Source organism: Streptopelia decaocto (genome assembly GCF_964273445.1).
Source record: "Streptopelia decaocto genome assembly, chromosome: 3".
Classification (NCBI taxonomy): Eukaryota; Metazoa; Chordata; class Aves; order Columbiformes; family Columbidae; genus Streptopelia; species Streptopelia decaocto.
Window position 1 is genome coordinate 59,938,310 of NC_138656.1, and position 26,600 is coordinate 59,964,909.

Sequence of the window (26,600 nt, forward strand, 5' to 3'; positions counted from 1 at the left end):
ACAATGGTCCTCAATTACATGTTAATAAATGTTTTTTATACAGTTTGTTTTTAACTGGCTTCCAGTTGTTTTTAGTACAGCTGTCAGCATTTCCACAGGAAGCTTTTGACGATCCAGTAGAAATTTCTTGTGCTTCACCAAAATCTCGTATTTCTATATTCCTAATGTAACTGATGTGTTGCAAAGTTTCATGTGCATATTCAGGTATTAAGAGTGATTTGAGCCCCTTCTCAAATGAACATAGCATGTGCTGAGTAAAGTAGTAGGAGAGAGTAAACTTGTCTTACAATTTAGATGAAAGCAATACAAGTTGCATTTACAGAGTCAGAATTTGTTTAAACCCATGAGTTCATTGCAGAGTGTGTTCAAGAGCAGAGAGGAATATATATAAGATGTAAAGATAGGGTATTAGAAAGCACACAGCTTTCCTGGGAAGTAGGAGCCGCCTGGTGAGACACAAGGGGTAGTTTGATTTGGAGCATCCTTCATGCCAGCTGGGACAGCAGTTTGGAAGCTGGTGGTGCCAGGTGGAGCTGGGTCAGTGCAGAGCAGGGGTACCGAGGCACTGGATGCTGCTGACTTGGGTAGTGCCATTCGAGTTTCTCTCCCAGACATTATAGTGACATCTGGTGTTGTTCAGAACTGTTATTGATAACTTTTGGTGATTCAATGAACAGATGAGTGGCTGGGGAAAAAAAAAAAAGTAAAATCAGAAGACAGAAAACTTACTCCTTCCTCAAAATTAGATACTTAGTTGGTCTTCACAGATGATCCACACTGGGGATGCGTTGGTGTTGGGGATGCATTGTGAGTGGAGTGCTTCCCTGGGCCAGCATCCACTTTGGAGAGCGGGTGACCCTGTGGTTAAGAGATTTGTTTTAAAAATTATTTTGTGTTATGGAAGCAGAGCCCCACAGCTCGGGAGGATTGTGCAGGAACCCAGGCAGCAGGCACAGTTAATGGGAGCTTTTAGCAGAACCGTCTTAGTTAGGTGTCATGCCCAAGTCAAAAGCAAAATCAAAAACCAAGAAAACACCCACTAAAATTGTTGAAAACATTTTTAGCAGAGATAATAACAGCTTTCTGTATGCAGATGGCTAGATTCTGAATCACAGGTGTGTCACACTGCCTGTGTCGCTAACCCTGTCACCCCTCGGCGGGCGCCTGGATCCCTGCTGCCCCCTGCCGGCCCTAAACAGTGGCAAGGTGCCTGAATTCATCAAGGGCCTGTTACTCACCCCCTGGGGTTGCACGGTGACATAGAACTTCACGTCGGAACCTGTGTGGTGAGAGAACAGAAGTTATTTTACCGATAAATCTAAACTGCTTTATTTGGAAAACAGTTATTGGCAGCTACGAGGTGAAACTCAGCTGTGTACGGACAAGGTTGAAACTTAATGTGGTTTGAGCCCTTTCCTCCTGTATCCCTCAGAATATCCATCATACTCTCACCCAGCAAGTACGCCTTGCGTACTTGAACGCAGATCTTCTCTGCAATTTGGGGTTTCCATCAGTTCTGGAATTATACTTATTAACACACCGAAAAGCGTGTGGATGTCTTTGTACGCCTGGCTGAAGCATGTAGGCATCTTATGGGCAGTTACCTTGCCTGCTCCTTTGGCATCAAACTATTTTAGAGAAATATGGTTGTTAATCCCTCTTAGAAATATCCTACTTTTTTGCTAACAACCAAGTTACGCGAGCGCCTCATTTGTGTTCCTTGCACAGTTCCTCTCTCTCAGTACAAGCGGTTTGGTTTGGCTGGGCGGGAGTTACCCCCATGTGAGGGTGGTGTTGGGGGAGAACCAGGCCCAGGTAGCCTACCGCTATGTAGAAACTGCCCCCCTCATTTTACAAAATTTCTTTACCAAGATACGTGCAGCTATTGCATCATATATAGACTGCCTAGATGCAGTGAATCCTTCTGGGGTACAGAAGTTGAAGAGAGGGAGGCTGGTGGCAGGTGCATCACATAGACCTGCCCCAAAACTGTTTATCCTCGATGGTTGTCTGCAGTCTGGTTTTGTTTGTTTGTTTGTTTTCCTATGGACCTAATAAAGTTGGAAATGTGGATGGGATGCTTCAAGCAGTCCTACAGTGCAGAATTCTCTTTTAGGTGCTCATTTATAGTATGGTGTGTTTTTAAGTTGACCAAAAAAAACCCCAGACCACAACAGATAAAATAGGTAACAGAACAGAAAGGAAATTTTAATTTGTAATTAGAGCATTCAAAGACCCCGTAATGATTATGACAGAAGCAATTAATAGGCATTCCTTTTTGTGTGAGAAGGGGCCTACTTAAGTAGGTCGTGAGGCTAGTAGCCAGGAGACCTACTTTCTTTTCTTAGCTGTGCTGCTTATCCTCACTGTGATCTTGGGCAAGTAACTTCATTTTTGATCCTTTTACTATGATTTCCCCCTCTCAGCTTCATTCACATTGGAAGGGAAAAAGTTTCTCTCCCCATGTGCTCAGCACAAAAAGGGACTTGATCTTAACTGCAAGTTTCAGACTCTGTCATAATACCAGAACACTCTGTAGCTGCTTTGCTGTAAGTAGACATGCAGGAATATGGATTACTTTACAGGTTTGCGAGCATTGTATAGGATACCTCTAAGAACAGGTATGCTGTAGGTAAAGACCTCTGATGGAAGTCAGGTTCACGAGCTACAGAATTTCCCACCCATCTGTGCCCAGAGGTGATGAGTGCCACTGGGGGGGGTGACCACATGTGGAGGATCCAGCGGGGTGGGGCCAGTGTCTGGGCTGGAGGGTCCCTTGGGACTGCTGTGCACCATGACAACTGTGTAGCAAAGCACTGAGTCTGCTGGCAATCGTTTTCAGTGGGCTTTTGACTGCGCTTAATCCGAACAGCTTTACAACCAGCTGGTGATGAGTTGTTACCACCTGAAGGAAAACACCCAGGAAGCCTGAGAGAGAGATGTCCTCTGGGTGGCTGGAGATGTTCTTGTGAATCACCCGCGTTACTGTCTGCTTGAGTCATCAGAAATGACAGACTAGGAAATGTAGGAATTAAACTAACATGTGAATTGTGCCAAAAACCACAGCCCAACCAAAACCAGAGCACATCTGCGGGGTTTGGCAGTTGTTTCTTTTCTTTCTGTTTTGTTGGGTTTTTTACACTGAACCGAAACCTTTTCCGGTCAACAATTTTTTAAGATTTGTTTATTATTTTTTTTTTGCTGGCTCTACGGAAACTCAGTGGCTGTGAGCCATGTATGTGTGTTTGCCTAACAACTTTTAGAACATTCTTTGACCATCAAGTTGTGATAGATGTTAAAAATCCTGATGGCTTTTGAGGCTATGCATAGTTGCTCTTGTTCACCTCTAAAAATAATTTTTAAAAACGGGCTGGGAGGGGGAAGCAATTTAGTTTTCTACTTCAAACCCTGGGTTTCTTCTTCTGTGATTCCTTCATGTTTTATTTTGTTTCAACCGAGATGAACCAGAAATAATGCCTTAATCTTTACATGTGTAACCTGGAGAATATTAAGCCTATTTACTTGTATGCCGACTTCATAAGGGAGAAAATAGTCAGGTTGGAAAATTACCTAAGCTTATTAGAAGCATACCTTGTTTCTCTTAAATGGCTTTGTAGAGTGTTTTACAAAATTAATCCTGTGTGTCAGATGCTAAAATTTCCAACTCCTTAGCCTTGCATTTGGCTACTGATTAAAGTGTGGATCAACTTGCAATGCCGTTGTCATTAATGCCTCAATATGTATTGTTTTTCAAACGGTAATTGCTATTCTCTCTTGATCTTGGGAAATTCACTTTTGATCCACATATGCACCAATATATGCTGATGTTAAGCTGTCACCTACAAAAAAAAACATTCCGTGGTAATGACAGTATCCTATTGGACCTTTTCCTGCAAGGAACTATAATACTGAACTGGACACAAAGCATTGTACCACTTTGTATTTACAGTAGCAGTGGAAATGGTATGGTCAGTCACCCATGGCAATGTTTTCATCCTTGCATCATCAAGTTCTGACTAAGCACCACGATACAACGGCAAAGATCCAGACAGGTCAGGAAAACTCCTAAAAACAAATTGCTGCCAACACTTTGGACAGGTCTGTGGGATTTTACCCTGGCATTTTGGGTTAACCTGAAAGGATTGCTTTCTCTAATCTTTTGTTTCTAAGGAGTGTAGAAAAGATGACTCTGATTCCGCAGTTCCTACCAGGGTTTTTATACATCTGGCTCTGTATACTTCAGCCAATAATAGCTGTGGTAGTTTACAGTTCTCTGTATTTTGTGGTTCTGGCAGTTCCAAATGTTTGCTCTTTCTCAAAAGAAACATTAGGTTGACTTCAAGCATCATCTTTGATTTTTTACATTAAATCCTACCTATTTAAACAGGGACTGCCCCAAAATGGATATTCTGCTGTTTGGGACTCTATGTTGTGTCAACCAACATTCTCAAAATCTTTTAAGCAAACAGTCTAAAGAATAAAAACAAAACTCCCAAACCATACCCAAGTCTCTTGTCTCATCAGGAATGGGAGGTGGTGTCTTTTTAAGACAGAAACTTCCAAAACAGAAGGACTTGATGGCATAGTGAAAAAAAGCAAAAGTTAGCAGTGTGTGCTCCCATTCATGTACCCTCCTAACCCCCCTCCCCAGCACCACCACACCACTGCTGAGTTTGGCAAGTGCTGGAAGACCTGTGTATCTACATAGGCATTACCTCGCTGGGCGAGCTCAATTTAAATGCAGCCTATTAAATTATTTACAGAAGACAGTTGGCCAACCCATTGTGCTGTCTTAGTAGGAGCCAAAGGTCACTTTGGTGCACCTAGTTGATTCATAGGGTAATCCGATACAGTACTTAGCTTTTTGCCTCCCAGTCAGTGGGTTAAACCTTATCCTCTTATTATGAGTCAGAGAACCATAAGTTTGAGAAAAAGCTGGAGCCTTTGTTTTCAATGGTTTTGAAGAGGCTGTGCGGCAGAATCCAGAGGGCTGCGAGAGCATCTGCCAGGGGGTTGGGGTGTGTTCTGCAATAGTGCAAATCTGACTGGCAGCTTGGGAGCTGAAATACTGTACCCTTGTTTACTTAAGCTGCTTTTCCTTTTGCTAACATCATCTGCAGCCGTTAAGACGTTAAGGCATCAATGGTTATTCTTCAGATCGGTGGCACTTTTTTTTTGTCCCCTGGATTCCTCGCTACAGGCATCTCCTTGAGGATTCACTGAGCTGGTTCTGTTGGATATCTCATACATTCAAGTCTATTCTTTTGCTGCAAGATACAAACGTGTGTTTTTTGTCACCTTGCATCTTGGTGATAAATCCCGTCAAAAACCACGGATATTGGGATGCCTTGGTATTGCCAGTTTCTGTCTGCTTTAAAACGCTGCCTTTGCCTTACCCCTCCTGGAAGCAGCACTACTGTTGGCATGCAGGGCAAGTGACAGGCATTGTGGCAGCTTTCAGTAGTGCCTGACCTTTTACAAACCTTCACACCATGGAATGCTTTTTCCAGCTGCTATGTTAAAGAGAAGGTGGCAGAACATAGCACAGCTGGGAGTGAAACCAGTAGGAATCTGGTCACTAAAAATGTCTCCTCATGAACAGATTTTGTTTGTGTTTTTGCACTGTTTGTTTGTTATATTTTGGTTTTTTAATGTACCACCAGGTACAGGGGCACTTAATGTTTGCAGCAAACTCTGTTCAGGATGCTTGTGGCATTGACAAGCTCCAGAATTTTATTTTTCCTCTCTGAGTCCACAGAGGTACACAAGTGCTTTTCTATTTCTGCACACAGGGTTCAGAAGTTTGCGCTGCCACCAAACTGGCTGAGGAAAGGAGGAGTTTTGCTTCTGCGGTCGTGCTTTTAGGAGAGCGAGCCTATCGTATTTCACTCTAATCCTAAGCGATAGCTACGCAGTCTGTGTTATTGTTAGGAGAGAGCCTTCCTGGAGCTCCTGCACCAGGCGTTTCACTGGGGGACAGCAGGGCAGCCACAATGAGGAGGCAGAAGCCTGGTCCATCCATCGTCCCTCCTGAGCTGTGCCACGCTGGGGTGTGATCTCTGCCTGCTCTTTCCCCGCCGTGGGGTGTTTTTGATGAGCCAGAAGAGGGGACTGAATCGTGTGCGCGATCCTGGGGACCGATGTCAGGGAGAACAGTGGAGCTACAGTTTTTGCTGTTGAGTAGAGAATGGGGAAAACGCGTGCCTTAGCGCTGTGTTCTGCTCAGCCGTTACGTGCTTCTCTGAGCTGCTGCAAGGTGCCACTTTCTGCTGCTTTTCTTCCCTTTGTTTTCTTTGGCAGCTCCCTAAGTGCTGTATCAAAACAGCTTCAGGGGAGCTGCGCTGGCACGGTGACCTACCTCCATGGTGGTGCTGGCTTAAATGCAGCCAGAAGAAACCTGGACAGAAGTCTTATTGAAATTGTTTAGCCCTCCACGAAAACCACTGGGAGAGAAGGGACAGGAACAATTTCAGAAAGGTCTGTTTGGAACTGAGGCTAGTAGCTGGCTTAAAAGAAAATGAAAAAGGAGTGTGTCTCAAGATCTTTCAAACTCAAACAAAACCCAGGCTCCCTCTCGCGTGCTGTAAGCTGGATCAATTTCTCCTCCTTGTCAAGGCAGACAAAGAGATTGTTTCGCAGCGATGGTGAACTCTCCTCCATGTGCGTGCAGCAGGTAGATGAGGATGATGAGAACTGGACCTACAGGAGCCAGCAGAGAAAAGGTGACTTGCTTTCTCTTTAACCTTTGTGATTTCTGGTGCCGTGCCAGCCCCTGGTCCCTGCTGGGATCCTGCTCCAGCTGGGAGCCACAGGTGGGAGAGGAGGAGGAGGAAGAAGAGGAGGGGGGCAGCACACAAGCCTAGGTGCAGCACCACATTGCCAAGTTTTTCTCGGGTTAGAACTGTAAAATCTGATAGTAATCAGCTGGGAAAACCTTTAATTTCCCCTCTGGGCAACACAGAGGTACTGACTGTGTTGTGTGTAGGGAAGTCTTGTTGATGCTTCTTGTGGCCAGTAGTTGCTCGTGGCAGATCCTTTGGGCAGGTGCTGCAGGAATCTCTCCTCTCTCTGTGGTACCACAAGCCGTTTAAAACTCTGCTTGTAACAGACTGGATGGCTTTTGGATAATTGCCTCATGGTCCTGCTGGAAAATTTTAAGTGTATTTTGTTTTATGAGGGCAATTTGGGAAGAGCTCCCAGATGCAAAATAAAATGAGACGATGGAATGGTGATGGGAATTGCTCCACAGAGGAAGGAGATCTACGATGCAAGATAGGCAGCTCTGAAAGAACCCTTGAAATACTCAGACCTGGAGTATTTTTTTTTTTCTTTTTGAGTGGAGTTTTTCAGGTAGCTATTTAAGTATACCTCATATTTACCATAAATCAAAATAAATTTCAGAACTTTGCTTCTCAGAGATGGTGAGCTACCATTATCAGTGCATTTACTGGCTGGTCAGCAAAAGTGTGTGTGGTTAAAAACACTTGATGAAGTGATTTGGTTGTAATTTCTCTAGTGCTGGCAAAGCACTAGTTTGTTAATGGAAAGTGTAAGGTTGACTCAGTTCTGCTCTAAGGTCACCTTTATAAGAGCAGACAAGCACTTCAGGGACATTTGAAGTTCAAAGGGATTTTTATTTCTTTTCATTTCTGGGAGCAGTTAGTAGTTATTTGACCAGAATTTAAATTCTGAGTCAGAATAAGTTGTGGCTTGAGTAAATGGTTTGTTGCAGGAACACTAGCGCAGGATGTATACACTTGTGCGTTGCTACTAGCACGCTAGGAAATGATTTTAATCTGTGCTCTGAAGATTGTTTTTTAACCCCTTTTGCTGCTGGAAAACTACTACAAAGGGAGTTTGCATTTGCAGGTGACGGCTAATTTTCACTTTTGGTTGCTGGCATGTTGATATTGCACAGCGATGTCAGATACGCTTGTAGCGCCTGTGGGATCCTACGTGCTGTGGGTGAGAAGAACCACGCAGCCCTGCTGCTGGTTGCTATGTAGCTTCCATTAAATTTCTCATACTGCTTTCCTTAGCCCGTGCTCGCACCACGAGGCAGAGATGGGAAAGGAAGCTTTACTGATGGATTAACGGTGTATTAATTTTTCTGAGTGATTTACATAAAGAGTCTATTGTATAGGCTGGAGGGGGAGGGCAGAATTCCTCCCGTAATTGGGCAGCAAGCTATGAAAGCCTCCCTGCCTGCCTATAGGGGAGATGACAATACATCATTTTTGAAAGGAAGGTGGAGGGAGGTATAGGTTGTGCAGGGCTTATTTCCCCTTTGCAGGGTATGATTCGACTTGACTTGTAAAGTCTGCCTGGATCATAGATCTAACTGTGCACTTCTGTCTGACCAGGACCCTCTGCTTGGAGGGAGCTGACAAACTGCTGGGGGATGCTGGGGCAGGAGGGAGTCTGGGTTATATACCGGGCAGGAAAAACTGGTCACGGCTGCAAGTGTTTCACCCAGGGCTGCAAGTCAGGTTTGCACGGTGTTGGAGCACTTTGAGTATCGCTACCTGGCTGAGTCGTCATCTTGGGTTTGTGTCCAAAGGCAAAACGTGTGATAAACGAATACTTGTGTTCTCAAATTAGCTCGCTCCATTGGACCATTGTGTTACTGCTTGCCAGCCTTCAAGGGCTCAAAACAATATTGTCTTTGGTGCTCGAATTAACCACATCACTTAAAATTAATGCAGACTAGAAAAAAACAGGATGTACAGAAGACTGGAAGGATGACTAGTTTTATATAGAAAACCAGACTGCTTACTTTAAATTAGCAGTAAAACTATTAAAATTTCATTTCTCAAAATAATTTTGCCTCCAGTTCTTCCTCAGGTAAACTGGTAAAAATGACAAATCACAGGCTCTCCTTATACCTTTTTCTTCACCTACCTGTACATGTAAAGGCAGGAGCGTTAACAGAAACTGGAAGTGAAGGAATTGTTGTTTTTCTTTCAGAGCTGTTTCTTTTCCTGTCTTTTTGAACCTTTTATTCTTTTGCTGCTTCATTGCTCTTCCCGTCTCATGTTGCATTCCCACCAGGCTGCTAGGTGACAGGCACCAGGCAGCATGTGTTGCGTGGTATTTCAGCAGCAAAGTGGCTAATCTGCATTGGCTGCAAACGGGAACTCGCAAACAGTAGCGAGCAGTGAGATTGGTCGGTTTTGCCCGTTTAAAATGAACAAGAAAAACAAAAAGTAAATGGTAACTACAAACTCAGGGCACACCCTGATGTCTTGCATCGCTGAGCTCTGTTTGTGTGCAAGTCAAGTTGGGGGCTGCTGCTTTACTCTTCATTTTTAAAAGGTACAGAGTAGTGCAGAGCGTTTTGGAACTGGCTGCACCGATGAGGCTTCACACTGGATAAAGCAGTTACTAAAGGAGACGGTAAATGTTGATAGTAAAATAAAAGTTTGTTGTTTGAAACATTTCTTGCTCAGCCCTCTTCCTCCCCAGTCAGCTGAAGGACTTTTGAAGTGAGAGCACACTGTAACCCCCGTGTTTCGCTTCTTTGATCTGAAATTGTAGTTCAGAAGTTTCCTTTATTCTGGAGTGTGTGTGTGGGTGAAATTATATATTTTTTTATTCCCTACACACGCTCTGAATGTCCTTTTTCTGTTCTCTTTCTGTCACCGGTGGTCCCAGAGGTAGCTCCAAGAGGAGAAGACAGGCCAGCATGGCCAGAGTCGATCTGGATTCATCCAGTCTGTTACGGACAGAGCCGCTGGAGCCGACTGTGCGCCATGCAGCTCAGCGCGGGGTGTCAGGGCAGTGGCACCCTGGCACCTTTGCCAAGGGATGCCCAGGGGTTTTCAGACTGAAGTTCAGAGCATTTTTTCCTTTAAAAAATAAACCTGACAGAGTTATTACTTGAAACTGAAGCAAAGGTGCTTGTGTGTGTTGTGAAGGGTTTCTGACACGTGGAAATATGTCACAGTGATCCGCGTGGGCCTGTGTTGTTTACCATGAGTATAACATGGCAAGTTAACTTTGAATTGAGATAACACAAGTCAGTTTATGGTACAGACCTCATCATATTTACTTTGACTTTGCAGAAAAGGAGATGAGTCACATTTCAACATCAGAATATCTTGCTGAGTTTTGCTTACTCTTTTTTTCTTTCCCTTCCCCCTCTTCTCCTTCCCTTCCCTTTCTTCCTTCAGTTTTGGGGGCTGGAAAAGGAGAGCTTGTGACAGCAGCTCTGAGCAGTGCTGCCTTTACAGCTGGTCTTGCTGATCTCCCCACCAGGCTGGCAGGGATGCAGAGAAAGGGAAGATGTTTCTCCAGAGCTAGCGACATCCTTTCTCCTGTTAATTCCTTCCAACAGTGACCTTCTGGCCAGTTGTTGGAGAAACACCATTAGCAGTGAGGTCTGGCCACAGGTGGCAATGCATCAAGTGATGCTGCTACCCGAGGAGGAGGTTTTCCCCCTCTCCCCATAGCTGCTGTCCCCACTTATTGCTGTAATTTTTGTACCCACCGCTTCCATTTCACTTGGTCGCCTTCCAGCCTTTCTGCATCCAGAGAAAGTCAACAGCCTTGGCTGCTTTTTACTGCAGGCTGTACTACCTGGAAAACTTATTTGGAGTCATTAGTCAGAGAAACCTCGTTTCTCAGATAACTGTGGTCTTTTAAAGACTGATCAAAACCAGTTCAAAAGGTGGCAGCCACTGGCTTTCTGCTGTCTGCTGGCCAAGTCTTGGTCTTTAATATAAAAGTGTGTGGAATGCCCATTTTTTCCTTGCAAAAACAGTCTAAACATGAAACTCTGTTTTAATGCTTAAAGTCCTTTAAATTAATAAGTAACTACTTGTGGGCTCAGCCTTTCCTGTGTTCCTGGCAAGTCCGATAGAGATAATCGTGACATCTTGATGACAACTCTTACCAAAGCTGTCCATTAATTTCCTAACCACCCACTGCATAACATCATGCTTACCAAGGGGTTAAGTCTCTACAAACTGAACAATTAATTTATTCTGTCACAGTAGCAATATTGGTATTTCCTTACTATATCAGTAAAAATTATGTTGTTTAGCTATGCCTATACTACCTGTGGTCTGTTTAAACATATGACACTTCTTCACATTCCAGAGGCAGAGTCGGGACTCAAGACCTTTTTTTTTTTTAATACCAAGGAGCTTGTCGTTTCAGTGCTTCCTGTAGAAACTCAGTGTAGGAATTTGCAAGTACGACGCAGTCTAACTGTAGCATCAGCTCAGTCTTTTTCTGAAGTCCAGATGAATTTTTAAATCCAGTTTTTTTTAAGACACGAACACAGTTCATGAGGGGGTTTCAGGGACAGAGCAGTAATCATGTTTTTTGTAGTAATGAGAGGTTAAGAATTCCAAGAACTAGTAAGTCCCCATGAGCAAGATTACTGAATCCAGACTTGCTGTTGCTATTCTAATGTGGAATCATTTAACAGGGCTTTTTTTTTTTTTTTTTTCCCCGTATGTTTTTGCACAAACTCTTGTGTTCAAGGTGTGGAAAACTCATGTCAGATACTACAGAGATAAGGGCCCATAAACCCAAGGGTGCTGTTAGCATTTGTAGAAGCAGTAATACGTGATGGATTGGAGCGTTGGAGTGTGTGTGTCTGTGAAAAGGATTCTTGAAGCTTTGGGCAAGTCCATAAACAATAATTTATGGAAACCTCAAAAAGCTTGTATGTAAGAGACTGGAATAACTCCAAAACAAATATTTTGTGTTTTATATACCTTTTTGTGGAAGACTTTTTAAAAAAGAAATAAATGTTTCATAGACACGTAATTTCGTATATATAAGCACACATACAAAAATAAATATTTAAGTGGAAAAAATAATGAAGTATTTGATAACAAAGGCGATTTTTCTGTCTTGCCGTACCTTTTCCTTTGACATGTTGTAGGTTCTGTATGCAAAGATAAAATGGGATATAGTTAGATGCATTCATAACAAGTCGCCTATATGGTCAAGTTTGCATCTTAACATTTGTGGTTGAAACTGTTGGATGTTGTGCTTTTATGGAGGCAGTCCTCAGCTGGGAGCAGAGGTACTACTGAAATTACTGAGGCATGTACTGTTTGTCTTAGCTTGTTTGTATTGTGGCACAGCAGAGGGTTCTGTAAAACTTTCATGATATACTGTGGCAATTGAAACTTTTAATGCTGGCAAAAAAACAGCTGGAGACGGTTGAGGATCCTGCATTTAACTACAACTTGAAGTAGTAACTTTTGTATGCTTGTACATAAATGCAAATTTAATCAAAACTTTGCCTTCTTTCCCATGTCTTCTGGTAAGTACTACCTTAGATGCATATCTCAAAGTGGGTATTCCAAACAAATATTGCTAAGTTACAGAAACGAAGTTTAAGTAAGGAATGTTCATATGTATCACAGAATTATTTGTTCAAACCCAGATCTCTAGTTTTTCTTTATTTTAAAAAAAACCAGTATCCAGCCATCGTTGCTATTTGTTCTGTAGAATCCTTGCTAAATTTCCTCCTTCCAGGTGAAAATAGAAGATAAAATAACTTGCTATGACCTTAAACATTTGCTGCAGTCCTTCCCTCTTTGCCGGCTGCTCTCCCAGTGTGCGGGTTCCTCTCTGGGAAGCCACAACTGGAGAATTGCTGTCTGTGCTAAAGGACATTTCCAAGTAGATTTTTTTTTTTACAGTTGTGGCTGGTTTCACTGTCTATATGCTGTCTGCTCCAAGAGCCATAACCTCTTACTAATGTAAGTTTACTGTGTTTAAGGGTTTTATTCTTTCAGGGGATTGTGGAATTTTTTTGCTGTGATGAAGGAGGTGAAGGGAAAACGCGCACAGGATTACAGTGGGGAATCAATGTATTAGAGCTGCTGTCCCAGACTCGTGCTTTTGTTAGACAAAGGAGAAGTTAACCCCTGGTGTTGGAGAACCCTGCTCCCCAGGCAGATGCTGGTTCCATCTGGGCAGCTGTGAGCTGCTGTGAAGTGAGACCCTGGCTGCTTCTACCTTCTGTAGCACACCTTGAATGTCACTTGCAGAGTAGCTCCAGGAAGTTTTCTTGACTGGTCGCTATAGGAGACCACAGTCTTGGGAAATGCAACGGTGTGTTTCCAAAGTTACAAGGACATTGCAGCCCAATTTGTCTTGCAGTTTAGCTTTACTTGATGTTTGGATTAGCACTGTAGCTGGAGCAGTGCTCTTCACAGAACTGTGTGTCCTTCGCTTGCTTCTTTGCAGCAATGAAGAAATGCACAGCGTGCTGTGGTTTTCCTTGAGAGGGTATCGTTTTGACCTTTATGGATGGTTTCAAGTTATATTTCATGTTGTAGACACTTCTATATACTTTTATACACTTTATATACTTTTTCTTGTTCCCAGGATACTGCTTATTCCCTCCGGAGTCCAGCTAATCCTTAGGCTGAAAACTTGGGGCCACTGTTTCCCCCTCAGTAGAGGGTCAGAACTGATGTCTCCTGACTTTCACATTTTACTCTTAGCTGGTTGTATTTTATAAAGCAGACTGGATGCTTTCCAGCGAGACATTGTATGCACTTTTTGAGCTGCAACAACGCGCTCTGTGTGCTTTCCTACGCACTGCTCATCAAGGAAAAGAATACAGGAAAATTTCTGTTTCCCTGAGGTTGTTAGCCAACTGTTTCGTGAATTGTCCCGTAAAACTGAGGGAACCTTTGTCTGTGGTGTGGTCATAGCTCACCACTCTGGCAGGACGTTGCAAATATTACAGCTACTTGTTTTTCTCCAATCTCCATTACAAATGAAAAGAAAGCGAAGTTAAAGGTTAAGAATGTGGTTTAATGACTGAAGTTAATTAATTTTCCAAGAGTGTATTTAACTTCTATTACAATATTTGAAACTATTTAAAAGGGTGGAAGTTACAGTTTGTAAATTAAACTGTGAAATACATTTTCTTTTTGTCTTTTAGCTGTGGAGTCTCAATAAAAATAAATAAATTAAACTCTAGTTTTCCCATCCACCTGTTTTGGTTGGTTGGTTGGTTTTTTTCCTGACATTTACCTATTAATTTATCTACTAGCGTCTCTTTCCCACTTGTAGTTCAAAACCCCTTCTTGTATTTTTCTTTTTTCTGGGGAATGGAAATGGAAACTCCATTGTAACCTTATGTGTAGCTTGTTCTTCCAAAGCCTGAGCTAAAGTGGTCTGTTAAAATACAAGTCTTAGCTGCTTATAGTATCTACACAAGGTGTATTTTCATCATGTATATTGGTTTATTTTCCATCTTGAGGAAAGGTAATTAATATGTACACCCTCTGCTCCTTCTGGAGCTTCACTTATGGATGGCATGGCAGCTTCTGCTTGGCACTTTATCTCCCTGGACATTGAGTCTCCATGAACTTGCAGTGTACTGAAGGCAGTTAGGAGCTGTGAATTAAAAGCTTTGCATCTTGTGTATCACTTGCCCATTCATTCAAAACGAAAAGATGCATGAAGTGTATAGGCGGCTTTTGGTAAAGCTGCTCAGAAGTTGTCAAATCAAACACTGAAGCAGAGGGATTCAGAGGGCTGCAGTTTGCTTGAGAGTAGCTCACGGAGGTGTTAAATAGAAGTTTTCCCCGATCACAGTTTCTCCAAGGTAACATAGGTCCATAAAAGTGCACGTGCATTTGTGTGCATGTGTATTGGAAGGGAGGGGAAAGGCAGAGGCGTGACTCCTCTCTTCTTACATGAACTGTGGGCCATGTCCACTAACCCTCATACAAGAAGCTGTGTGTGCCAGCTGGCAGGTCAGGTTTGATGGTACGGCTGCTGGAGGGAGACCTGGTTTGGCTTCCTCACTGCATCCCCCAGGAACGGCACCTGCCCCCGGGTACCACACGCCTGGCTACAGGCAGCACGTCCCCCTTGGTTGGGTCCCATCACAGCCGCTCCTGCCACCTGCTGCCTCTGTTTCCTTTTGATTGCTTGCATTTGTGAATTTTCTTACTTCCCTGGGGCTTTGTTTCATTTTGCACATGCAGGTGTTTGCTTCCTAATGCACCACGGATGCTCACGGTTTACCTATTTGGCTTAATACTCTGAATTACACTCTTGTAGGCACCTCGCTGGTGACAATATTAATTAAATGGACCTACGGAAAAAAAACTAAGCTCTTAATTTCAGTTCTGTCATCCATGCCTAATTTCAATGTCTGAAATAGGTATAGAAACTAATGAATAGTGGAGGCCGTTGCCTTTTAGAAACTGAAATTTGTTTGTACTTGCTTGTAATTTTCATGGAGTCTTTTGTATCTGTTTTTCTCCCTTGTAGTCAAGACTGCTAAAGAAATGATGAATAAGGGTGACTGATTACAGTGCACTGTGCACTTACATGGAAACTTTCATCCAGGAGTTATTAGCTGAATTTCATTAACCTTGAGTAATGCATATAATAAATAAGGCATTTTCATTTCTGTATGAAAGTGAGGTCACTGTGACACGCAGTGGCAGAACCAGGTATGAAATTAGACTTTTGACTTGTAGCCAACTTGACCTGCTTTTGCAAAGGGAGGAGACCCCCAGCACTCAGCTCCCTCACCGGGGTGCCGCTGGCTACAATGGGGAGCTGGACCTAACACTGATGAGACTGTAGCTCCTCCACTGTCTCTGGCAGATTGTGATTCAGGTGGGACTGTGGGAAAGGCAGCAAATCTATTAAATTAATCAGGTCAGATGAGAAATAACTCATTTTGTTGTCCCTGCTCTGTGCTGACACTTCACACACGCATGCTGGAGCCTCAGTGAAGAAGCAATCACGTTTCTTCCCCAGGGATGATGGTAGAGGATGCCTTGGGGGCTGGCTTGGGTTTGTAGTGAGGAAAGAGCTGGAACAGATGGATTCAGGAATATTTCCCGTTGCAACACACGGCTGAAGCTGTAATAACCTACAAACCTCTGGTTTAGCCTGCTCTGCATGCCGTTACAGATGGATGTGCTGGTTCAGTTTGGTACCCAAGGACAGCGAATGCCCAAGTGCCAATTCTTGTAATTTATTTTGAAGGACTTGGGTGTATTTTGGCACATCACTTTAAATCAAAAGAGAACTGCTTTAAGTACTGCTGGGTTTAGCTCAGTATTTCGGTATTTATTTCTGGTCCGTTAAGTAAGCATTTTGATGATGTGAATGAAGAAGGCTCCCAGCTAGTACTGACAATGTGCCTGCACGGTTGTACCCCTTAGCTCAGAAGACAAACTGATTTTTCTATTTGTTTCTTTGTGTCTGTCTGATGTGTGTCAGCACTGAGGAGCGTTTTGATAAAAGACTGTTATTCTGTATTTGGTGACAATGTTCTGTAATTGTGCATATTTCTGGAAACAACCAGTTCTTTTCTCCTCCTTTTAGGACGATGTGTAACGGTCCAGTTGTGTTTGGATGCCAGGGTGATAACGGGGTAATTCAGGTGTCCTTCCTGACGCCTGTGATTTTGATATTCCCGGTTACCCAAAGGCGGCCTCAGAACATTCCTCAGTGGCTTGTTCTTAGCAGGGCTAGTGAAAAACTGACGGTGTCAGTCGGAAGAAGTGAGCCCATGTCAACCTGTGGTACACCTGCAGCCTTTTCTGGAGTGGTGCACAGGTGACTAGACAACTGAAAGTGCCCATGAGAGGCTTTTTTGTTTTAACAGTAAACATTATTGATAAAGCCCTATTGCATCCATTAATCAAAGATAATTTGGCACACAACCCTTGCAAAACAATTTATTTATTTATTTATTTTAATTTAGGAGCAGGTCTTTTAGCAGTGGACTGAAATTGCTGGATTGCCTGTTGTTTTTCCAGACTTTTTCTTCAGAATTTCTGCCCTAATCTCTCTTTAGTTTTAGGACAGTCAGTCACTATTTTGGTATAATTAGTTTTCTCCTTGTCATGCGGTAAGCCTCTATATACTTCGGTCCTCCCCGCACAACCAGGAATGCCCTCTTTGTTTGGCTTCTTCTGCAAAGAAATTCCTGAATGAATTTGGAGAAGTTGGTTACAGATTCCTTTCTTGACCTGCTGCAGCTCTTAAAAAGATTTTGCCCTTTCTATGCCCTTTGTCTGAAGAGTAAGACAAACAAAAGATAAGGTGAACTAATTAATGACTTCATTGTATTTGTTTTCTTCCTCACTTAAGGCAGAAGACAGCCTATTCCTAAACCCATTTATTTTATCAATTTTATTGCCAAGCATTTTACACCTGCAGACATTAGTGGATTAATTGCAGGAGAACATTTTGTATGTAATAGGCAGAAACCATAACACAATTTCACAAATGCTGCATGTAGTATCTAATTGAAAACTCCTCAGTATAGCTATAGCTGGAGTAGGAATAGAAATAAAGTTGTCTCACTGAAAACCATCTTTTGATTAAAAACAAACAAACAAACAAAACCAAAACCAGGCACATAAATAAAGGATTTTACTTTGACTCCTGAATTTACATGTGACTAAAGTGGAACTATGTCCCTTCTTCAAGTAACAGGTCAGTGCTTTATGTTTAATTCTCTAGGAAGACACTTTCAAATGGTTTCAGAGGTTTCATTGGAAGGTTTTTAGAAGTCAGTTTTAATTATAAGCAACATTTTCTGATATTTAGATTGGTTCTGTTCATCCTTGTTGCTTAAAAGTGCTTAAAATTCAATTTTCTTCTACCTTTGAATATTTGGAAAATTCTGTTTCTCATGCCAGTCTTGAAAGGTACAGCAAGGCCGTGTAACTGCGAATCTGGGAGTGTGTAAGTAGCTCTATTACTAGTTGTTTCACTGATAATTTGAGAAGATCCATTCACCACAGTTCACCTACCTGCATTACTTTTTGCAAGACAGGACACATCCTTTTACCTCCTGCTATGGTGAATATTTATCAATTTTAGGTATTTGAATTAATCAGGGGCTTATTCTAGTTATTCGTGGTGGATTCAGCTTTAAAGGATGTACTTCCAGCCTGATCATATGAGTAAATTGTTTGTTTCACTATGTCTGCTGTGACCTTCCCCAAATGAATTTCATCTTCTATAATATTTTTTTAAATATTTCTTTCCTTCTTCACTGTATGAGGAAACTCCACCTTACTCAGTGATAAATTCCTCAAGAGGAAAGGGTAGTATAATGCATGCTATCAACTGCAAGAGATAATAGCAAACTACTTTCTCTTGTTTTGGAGTTACAAGAATATTTGGTTTTCCTTATCAAAATAATGGTTAATATCTTTCCAGCCGGTGCTCAGTTTCAGAGCCGATGCTGCTCCTTTAAAGATACGCTTGGGGCTGACCTGACCTCTCTTTATCTCCCTCCTCTTATCACCAGTGGGACCACAGTGCCTGGTAGGCTCTGGGTCTGGCTTTCCTTACTGCTTGAGCCAACTGCAGACTAAACCGTGTTGGGTTGTGACAAACTTCAAGTTGAAAATTTTATTTTTTACTCCAGCTGTTTTCTTCGGATACTTTTCAGGGTGGGTTGGTGTTGTTGTGTTTTGTTTTGTTTTTAATGTGTATGTGTTTTATGTACAGTTTGAAAGGGAAACATGTCAGAATGATTCAGGCCTTGGAGAAAAAAAAATCTCTTTTGATAGTTGGCACCCATCCAGGGTATCAGAAACATACGTCTCTGCAGATCGCTTTGGTTCTCAATGGAAAAGGATTTAATTAACGTCCCAACAGTCCTGCTTGCTGGCAGGCAAATCAAGATGCATTTTGCTGTGAAGCAACAGAGAAACAGCCTAAACCCTCATAGTTTTTCTGTGAGTTGGGCAGGTCTCAGCTGCATTTTCTTCCATGCTCATTTTAATAATACAATCTTTAGTGTCAAAAAATGGTGCAAGTATATACATATTTTTTCCTAAATGTATTTCCCTCCATCTGGTTGCATTTCAAGGTTAGGGCAGCTAAGAGAAATGCCACTAGTGATGTTACGTTTTCAACAAGGGAAAAATGATACGGATGTATTTCTTCTAGCTGTTCTCAGAGAGCCGTCAGAAATTTCAGTGACTTGAGAGTAACAACGAAAGACATGATCTGGTGTGTCAAAATTCCTGGCTGTTATTTAAAAGACCATGGCCAGTCCTTATTAAATATGGATATACATGCATAATTCTCCATGTCTGTCGTGATCTCCTCTATGGAGCCAGTCTACTGAGCATCCAGGCAGTAGGAGCAGCACCTCCATGAGAGGTGGCAATGGTGGTTGCCATCATGTCTTCTGCGTCTCCCGTGATGGGATAGAAGTGGGGGGAATATGTTCCTGGAGGCACCACTTCACACTTGTAGCTGCCTCTTTGTATGCATCTCGACATATATTGCTTTGTAATATATATATATATGTATATATATATATACTTTGCAATTTGACTGTTGGAAGATATTTCCATGTTATTTCCATAGAGTTCACCCCACTACAATGGGGAAACCTGGTTCTTTGCTGTCACAGACAGCAAAATGAGACATAGAGAGTTGGAGAACCAGTTCCCTGATGGGTCTTGGAGTCAGGACCAGGTGTGACATCCTGCAAAGTGTCACAGCTGCAAGAGAGGGTCCAGGCACCTGTCTAGTTGCTGCAAATAACCAGGCAAGAGAAGAACACCACTTGGACCTCCTGCCTTCCTGAGCAGCGAGTTGCACCACCTTTGAGGTGGGATACCAGCACTCCTTAGTTTTGCTGCTTATAAAGCTGTGCATGTGTCTTCGGGGCACTCACAGAGTCTTGACACACTAAAAAAGAGGTGGAAATAGATGCTGGACTGCCTCATGGCTATCCAGGGTTTGGTAATTCTGCTCCCCTGTGTGAAATTATTTTATTTTATTTTATTTTATTTTATTTTATTTTATTTTATTTTATTTTATTTTATTTTATTTATTTTACTTTAGCATTCCCTCTTTCCCAAGGGGCATCAGGAAGGTGGGGATGCCGTTCAGGCTCCTCTGCTCTACTGGTGAGGGTGGGAGAGGGAGCCAGTAAACAGGACAGAGGGTGTCCCCTGAAGAAGGGACATTGGCGCCGACCCTCCCAGAGTGGTACGTGTCGCTGGTGTTACAGCCCAGAGCAATTTCTGACTTTTCAGCACTTTAATGCTGTGTTGCCTCTAAGCTGTGTCTAATTTCTCAGACAATATTATTGTTCCGTAGTTGGCTTCCTCTTCTTTGTTTTATTGACATTTTCCCTGCTGCCTATGTGCAGAATTGACTGCTGGTTTTGTCTCTTTTTGTGTTTTTCTACTTGTGTTTGTGATTCCCCTAGAATCTGTCTTGCTGTTTCTCAGTCCCCAGTGGTGTGTTTGCAGCTGCTCTCCGTCCCTGGTGACTGTCACTGATGCGCTGCTTACTTCCCCTTCCAGGTAATTAATGAGTAGATTTAACAAGATTGGACCTTAAAATCCTTCTGGTATCCAAGTAACCTTCCTCCAACTACAATATGTTTTTGTTTGTTTTGCCTCCATGAAATGTTTATTCCTGGAGCCCTCTGAAGAGTTATGGGAGGAAACAGCGTGTGCATGCCTGGAGCACCAGAAAATGGAATTAAGGGGAGAGGGCCCTTTGCTTCTCAGAGCATAAGGACAGCTTGTACCCTTTCTATCAGGATTTAAAAGAGAAAAGGCAGGCTAAACTATATAAACACTGTTTCTGGATTTTAAGCTACTCCACTATAATATCTCCACTTTTCTGCCACAGCAGCCTGCTCTTTGCCCACTCTAAAATGAAGTAACTTTTCTTACATGATGACAGATACTTGAAATGTGATACTTTAAGATCTAAGCATGGCTAATGGCACTTAGCGTCTCATCAGTGTTGCTTCATCTGGAGTCTAAACTTCCATTTGCAAGGTATCTGGACCTTTTTTTTCTGGAGCTCCACCCCAAGATAACATGCACTTGTGTGTGTTCTTTATTTTAATTTGGCTTTACATGGAGGTTTTAGGACATCTCATGCATTTGGAGACAGTTGCAATTCTTTGTCATTCAGCAAGGTAGGTTACCCTTACCCTTACCTTTCTCCCTGGTTCTTGTATTTCTTTGCTGTACAAGGCCAGGGCCTGTAAAAGTTAGTCAACAAACACAGCTGCATTTAGACCAGTAAGTCCCCAGTAAGTACATTGCTGGTGGTAGCTCTTTGTGATCCTTATAAAAATAAAATGCTTACAAGGTTGTGCACTTCTGTCCCTGAAGGCCTCCTCAGCTGAAACAGGATGTATGTAAGAAATCTTTTTAGCAGCATAATCTCTGGTGTTGAGCTGGGAAAGCAGTCTTTAGCTGCACAGCAAGGAATATTTATTATTCTTCGTGGATGAAAAGCTGGACATGAGCTGGCAATGTGTGCTCACAGCCCAGAAGGCTGCATCAAAAGCAGCATGGCCAGCAGGTCAAGGGAGGGGATTCTGCCCCTCTACTCCGCTCTGGTGAGAGCCCACCTGGAGTCCTGCATCCAGCTCTGGAGCCCTCAGTACAGGGAAGACATGGACATGTTGGAGAGGGCCCAGAGGAAGCCACCAAGTTGATCAGAGGGCTGGAACACCTCTGCTATGAGGACAGGCTGAGGGAGTTGTGGTTGTTCAGCCTGGAGAAGAGAAGGCTCTGGAGAGACCCTGTTATTGCCTTTCAGTATCTAAAGGAGGCTTATAAGAAAGATGGGGACAGACTTTTTAGTTGGTCCTGTTGCAATAGGACAAAGGGTAATGGTTTTAAACTAAAGGAGGCTAGACATGACAAAGAAATTTTTTGCAGTGAGTGTGGTGAAACACTGGCACAGTTGCCCAGAGAGCTGGTAGATGCCCCATCCCTGGAGACATGATTCTATTGAAAAAAACCCACATTTTCCCCCCTGGACTGTGGAGAGTGACTGGTGTGTTGTGGACATTTAGTACCCCCAGAACTGAGATGCTAATACATGCTGGCTCTAACTTGAGAAACTATAGTTTCATCTTAAAATGAGAAGTCATTTAAGGTGCAGCATGGTCTGATGTCTTGTTTAGATTTCCCCAACTGTTACTTTTCTTTGTACAGAAATTTGGGTGGAGGGTTGTTCTGTCTCTAGCCAGTAGTCAGGTAAAGATGAGCCGTCTCTAGGTTGACTGTTGAGATACACTTGAAAGATTTTTATTAATTAAGCCTAGGTGTATAGATGAAATAGAAAACTGTGCAAGCAAAGCACTTTCTGGAGAGAGAGCAGGCACATATTTGAGAACAAAAGATTTTTTTAAAAAAATCACAAAGAGCAGAGGTAGTAATTCATAACGAACAGTTGAGTGGGATTAAAGCGATGTATTTCTCCAGCTCTGCCCAACTGATGCCCATAAGCTGAACCCACAGCGGTGGAAAATGCTGACAGATGAGCTAAAACAATTGCCTTCGGGCCGGGGACAGCTGGGGCACTCATAAGGTGACCGGCAGTCCGCGTTGTAAGTGGCATTTCATTTCCCCGCCTTGTGTTTTGGGCCGAGAGGGGAGGTGAGCGATGGGGAGGTGCCGGCGCTGCGCCCCAGACCCCAGCGGATTGGGCGGCCCGGGGGCCGTGGGGGCAGCGCCGGGCCCCGCTCCGCGGGCTGGGCCGGGCCGGGGAGCGGCTGGGCCGGGCCCCGCGGGGCTGCCGCGGCCGCAGGCACCGCCACGCCCCGCCTGGCCGCTGCCCGGGACGGCTGCGGGATGTTCTGCCTGAAAGGTGAGGGTGCCGCGCCGGGAAAAAAAGCCGCTGCGGCCGCTTCCGGCTGGATCTTTTCGGCTGGTGGAAAGAGGGGTTTTTAGAATTGAAATGTAATCCTTAAAGAAAAACAAAATAATCTGCTGAGTGCGTTGATGAGGGAGCGCAGGGATGTGTTGTGCCTTTTGTTCCTGCGAACAGGACAGCGCTGCCCGGCGTGAATCCCGCGGGGAGGACAAAAGGCCGGGCTGGCTCAGGGTGCGCGGCGGGGCTGAGGAGCCTCCAAAGGGGTGCTTTGCATCGCATCGCGGGAGCTTCTGGGGTGGGTTGTTGTGTAGAGCATCTTTACTGGTGGTGCTGCACCAGAAGTTGGTTTACCTTAACTGGGTGGGATGTCACGGGGCGCCCGGAGAGGGGCAGCGAATTGGTGGTGCTTCGGGGTTGCAGGTGCTTGGTGGAAACTCGGGCTGCTCTCTCACTCAGAGGTGGTGCGGAGCCGCCGGGACAATAAGGTTTTATAGTCAAAGAGATATTTTTATTCGATCTTTTTAACTGGACTTCTTAAGAACGTGATTCTGAAACTGAAAGACTAGAAAAAGCTAACTTTTTTTATTGAACATTCGTATTTCTGTTTTTATAAACAGTTGATGTTACTGCTACTCTTCTTACTGAAGTGCAGTTGTTGAAAGGTGACACCAGAGAGCTGTTGTAAGGAAGGTCTTAGAAGTTGTAAAAAACATACCTTCCGTAGAAGAGAATAGCAATTAAGTTAAATACTCAAGTGCTTATAAATGCTTGCTCAGAATATTCTTATTTTCAGGTTGATTCGAAACATCGACTGCTTTTATTCTACTAATGACATCTATTTATGCAAAGTCTCCGCTAAGGATCTTGGTACGGTTGCCAACCATAAATTCAAAAAGGCATAAAAAATGTTCCTTTCCTGCAGATTTCTGAGTAGTGAACCAGTGTTTCTAGAGAAAACACTGATGAATTGTACAACACAATTTGCTATGCAGTGGTGTATCATAAATTGAATGTTCCTGTGTGCAAGTCAAAAAACACACACTGTTTACATTTTTCACCTGCACAAGAGGTTTTCAATTCACAGATCACTGGAATTTAGAAACAATGAAAGATGAAATTTTTTTGAAATCATTAACTTCAAGATACAAGGTAGAAGTTGTTGTTTCAATGAAGAGTATAATAGGTAAAATGTTTTCAAGTGAGTTGGGTAAGAAGGCAGCTTAGAAGACTGGGGCTTCTGGAATCTAGATCATCTGGAAAATTAAGAAAGGTGTAAAGTTTTCAGAGATGTGATACGTGCAGCAAAAGAGTTTGTACAAAACCAAAATATTTTTGTATTGCATAATAAAATTGAATTACACTTGCTTTTTAATGAATCTTAAGTTGAATGTATGGAAAAAAGTGTTGAAACTTTCAGGTTTTATTTCTGAAAAACAGAAGTTGCTAGTTACAATACATAAAGACCCATTTTAGGGCTTATGCTTCAAAGCAGTGGATAGATTTGTTGTGTAGCAATATATTTTGATTGTCATATTTGAATTTTTTTACTGTTTTCATGCACTTACATGCTGTTTTCTCTGTCACTGTGCTCTGCACCGTTTTGTTTGTTTGTAGTAGGCTTCTCCCTACCTTGAGGAGCAACAGTTATTGTGCATTACGTTATTATACACTGAAAATTATGATCCTGAAGTAATAAGCTGGAGCATTATAATTGATTTTGTTGTTGTTTGTTTGTTTGTCAACCTTAACATGCAAAGGAGTTAAGTTGTTACACACTAGTCCTTACACCAACTTGATGGTAGTCTCTATAGGGAGGAGGATTTGTGTGTCTCGGAAACTGCACAGCACCTTTGCCTTTCAGATGCAGGTTGTTTTCAGCTGTGAGGGCTCAGGAAGAAGTGATGAAGTTTAGATGCCACTCTGGCCACCATCTCCTGTGGTGTGTTCTTGGTCTGATCTGGCAAAAAGTCTTGATCAGGTGTATTAGTCCCAGGTTTGAGTACGGACTGAACTGGGCAGTGCTCGGTTCTTCTGCATGGCCCTTGAGGTGACCCCCACTGTGTGAAACACGGGGTGCAGGGGTGTTTGATCGAAATGGGGTTCCTGCAGCAGAGGCGATGTTTTGGACGAAAGAGGTACAAACAGAAGATTTAAATACATGTTCTTATGGGTGAGGAGCCAGTTCATTGGCACGTACTGAAAAATGAGCTCATGTTTCTGTCATATTTGCCTGGAGTTTCTCTTTCCTGCATAGTTTTTGTAGAAGGAGAATAGTGCCAAGAAACGCTGTGAAGGGAGCATGTGCTTTTGCTGCTTGCCTGCACTCGGGAAGTATTTTCCACCCTTGCTTGTCTTACAGCTGTGGATTTGAGAGGGAAGTCTTTTATACTAATAATAGCAAGAAGTTATGATAGAAGCTATCCATGAAAAATCCCAGGCATGTGCTGCTTGCTCCCTGGAGAAGGGTTTCATGGTAGAAATGCAGATTTTTTTATTTGTTTTTTGTAAAAGATCACAGGGCTGCTCACCAGTTGTCTCATGTGTTCTGTGCGTGTGAGGACATTCCTTAGATTCCTTTCTTGGCAATGTTCTCATAAAATATCCAATGTTTGAAATCAGAAACAGATTTTTCTCTGATGTCTTTAAACAAATGCAATTTCCAAGTTGAACTGGGCAAGCAAAAATTTGTACAAGTTACCTTTTTTTTTTCTTTCTGTTTAAAGTGTTACTTTTCTGTGTATATAACAGCAGGCCAAAATGAGGGATGTATAGTAAACTAAATGAAGGAGTCTGTAAAAGTGAAGATTCCTGGCAGAATTCAATAAGTTTAGTTAAAGCTTAAGATTGATTGTGTGGCATTTGTTCCTCTGACTTAATTTCAATTTTTTTATTTCTGTCTCAGAGTTGTGTGTAATCACAATGGGACTCATGAGTCATACCCATTCTTTTTGTAGTTGTTTTTTTTATGTCATATACATTATTTTAATAGGGTGTGTAAGTTTGGGGACATTTCTTATCTGCAGTTCTTCGAAATATACAAGCAGTTTGAACAAATGCAGAATTAGTACAAACAAATGAGAATCAAGTATCAAGCATATGACTGAATTTTTTTAAAAAAAGTCTACTTCTCAGAAGAGATCTGCTATTTTTCTTCATTTCTCCTCTGTTTTATGGTGTTACTCTTTCTGCTGTGCTTTTTCCAGTCTCTTTTGCCACCGATTTTCCTATCCCCACTCAAGGGAATGGCTGCCTGGTTCATCTCGGCTGCAGCTGGGGTCTGTCACTCGCTCTCTCAAACACCCTGCATTCACATGCAATGGGGAAAAAATCAGTTTTTACTTAATAAAGAGATTTTAGTGTTTAAGACTGCTTGAAGTTTGAAGGTTTTGTTGGTTAAATGACAAGTTTATGAGCTCATGCTAAAAGAAGGAGAGGCACAGGGGTGAGAAGGCCCTTGGCCGAGCATGGCTGACAGCCCCTGGCACAGGCCTCGCTCTGCTGGGTGGCCCTGGATGGGAATCACTTTTGGCTGTTCCTGGAGGTATGGGGTGAAATTGAACACAACGAAAGGAAGATTATAGGTTTGGACAATAGCATTGTCGCTGGAGTTAGCCAGATGCTCCAAAATGTTCCAACATTCCCATGTACTTCTATTATTTTATCATAAGTAACATTCAGCTGCTTCACCTATGGTTATGGTCCTGTTGCATAATATTGTATTTGGGCAACAAGTAACACACTCTTTCTGCTTGTGTGGATTTGCAATCTAAACACATTGGAAGGAAATATAATGGAAGGAGGGTATTGTATACAAAAGCAAAGTGATTTCCAAAAGCATCAGAGCACCTGGGTGGCAGAGCCACGGCCATGCGTGCACTGCCTCCCCCACTTGCCTTTGGCTCTCTTTGCAGCAGAAGGGGCAGATGGAGACCCCAGAGGGTGCTTCTGCCATGCCGACCGACCGGGGAGGGTGACGT

At 42.8% G+C, this 26,600-nt stretch overlaps 1 protein-coding gene across 3 annotated transcripts in view; it reads left to right on the forward strand.

Annotated features, from left to right (window-relative positions):
- Window positions 1-6,103: 6,103 nt before the first annotated feature.
- The window catches only part of NHSL1 (NHS like 1), a 104,347-nt gene continuing 83,850 nt past the window's right edge, over window positions 6,104-26,600 (forward strand). For all 3 annotated transcript variants that reach the window (XM_082048376.1, XM_082048377.1, XM_082048378.1), the window contains exon 1: window positions 6,104-6,722. In XM_082048376.1, coding sequence (XP_081904502.1) covers window positions 6,518-6,722 — 205 coding nt within the window. In that variant the 5' untranslated portion in view covers window positions 6,104-6,517. The remainder of the gene's footprint in view (window positions 6,723-26,600) is intronic.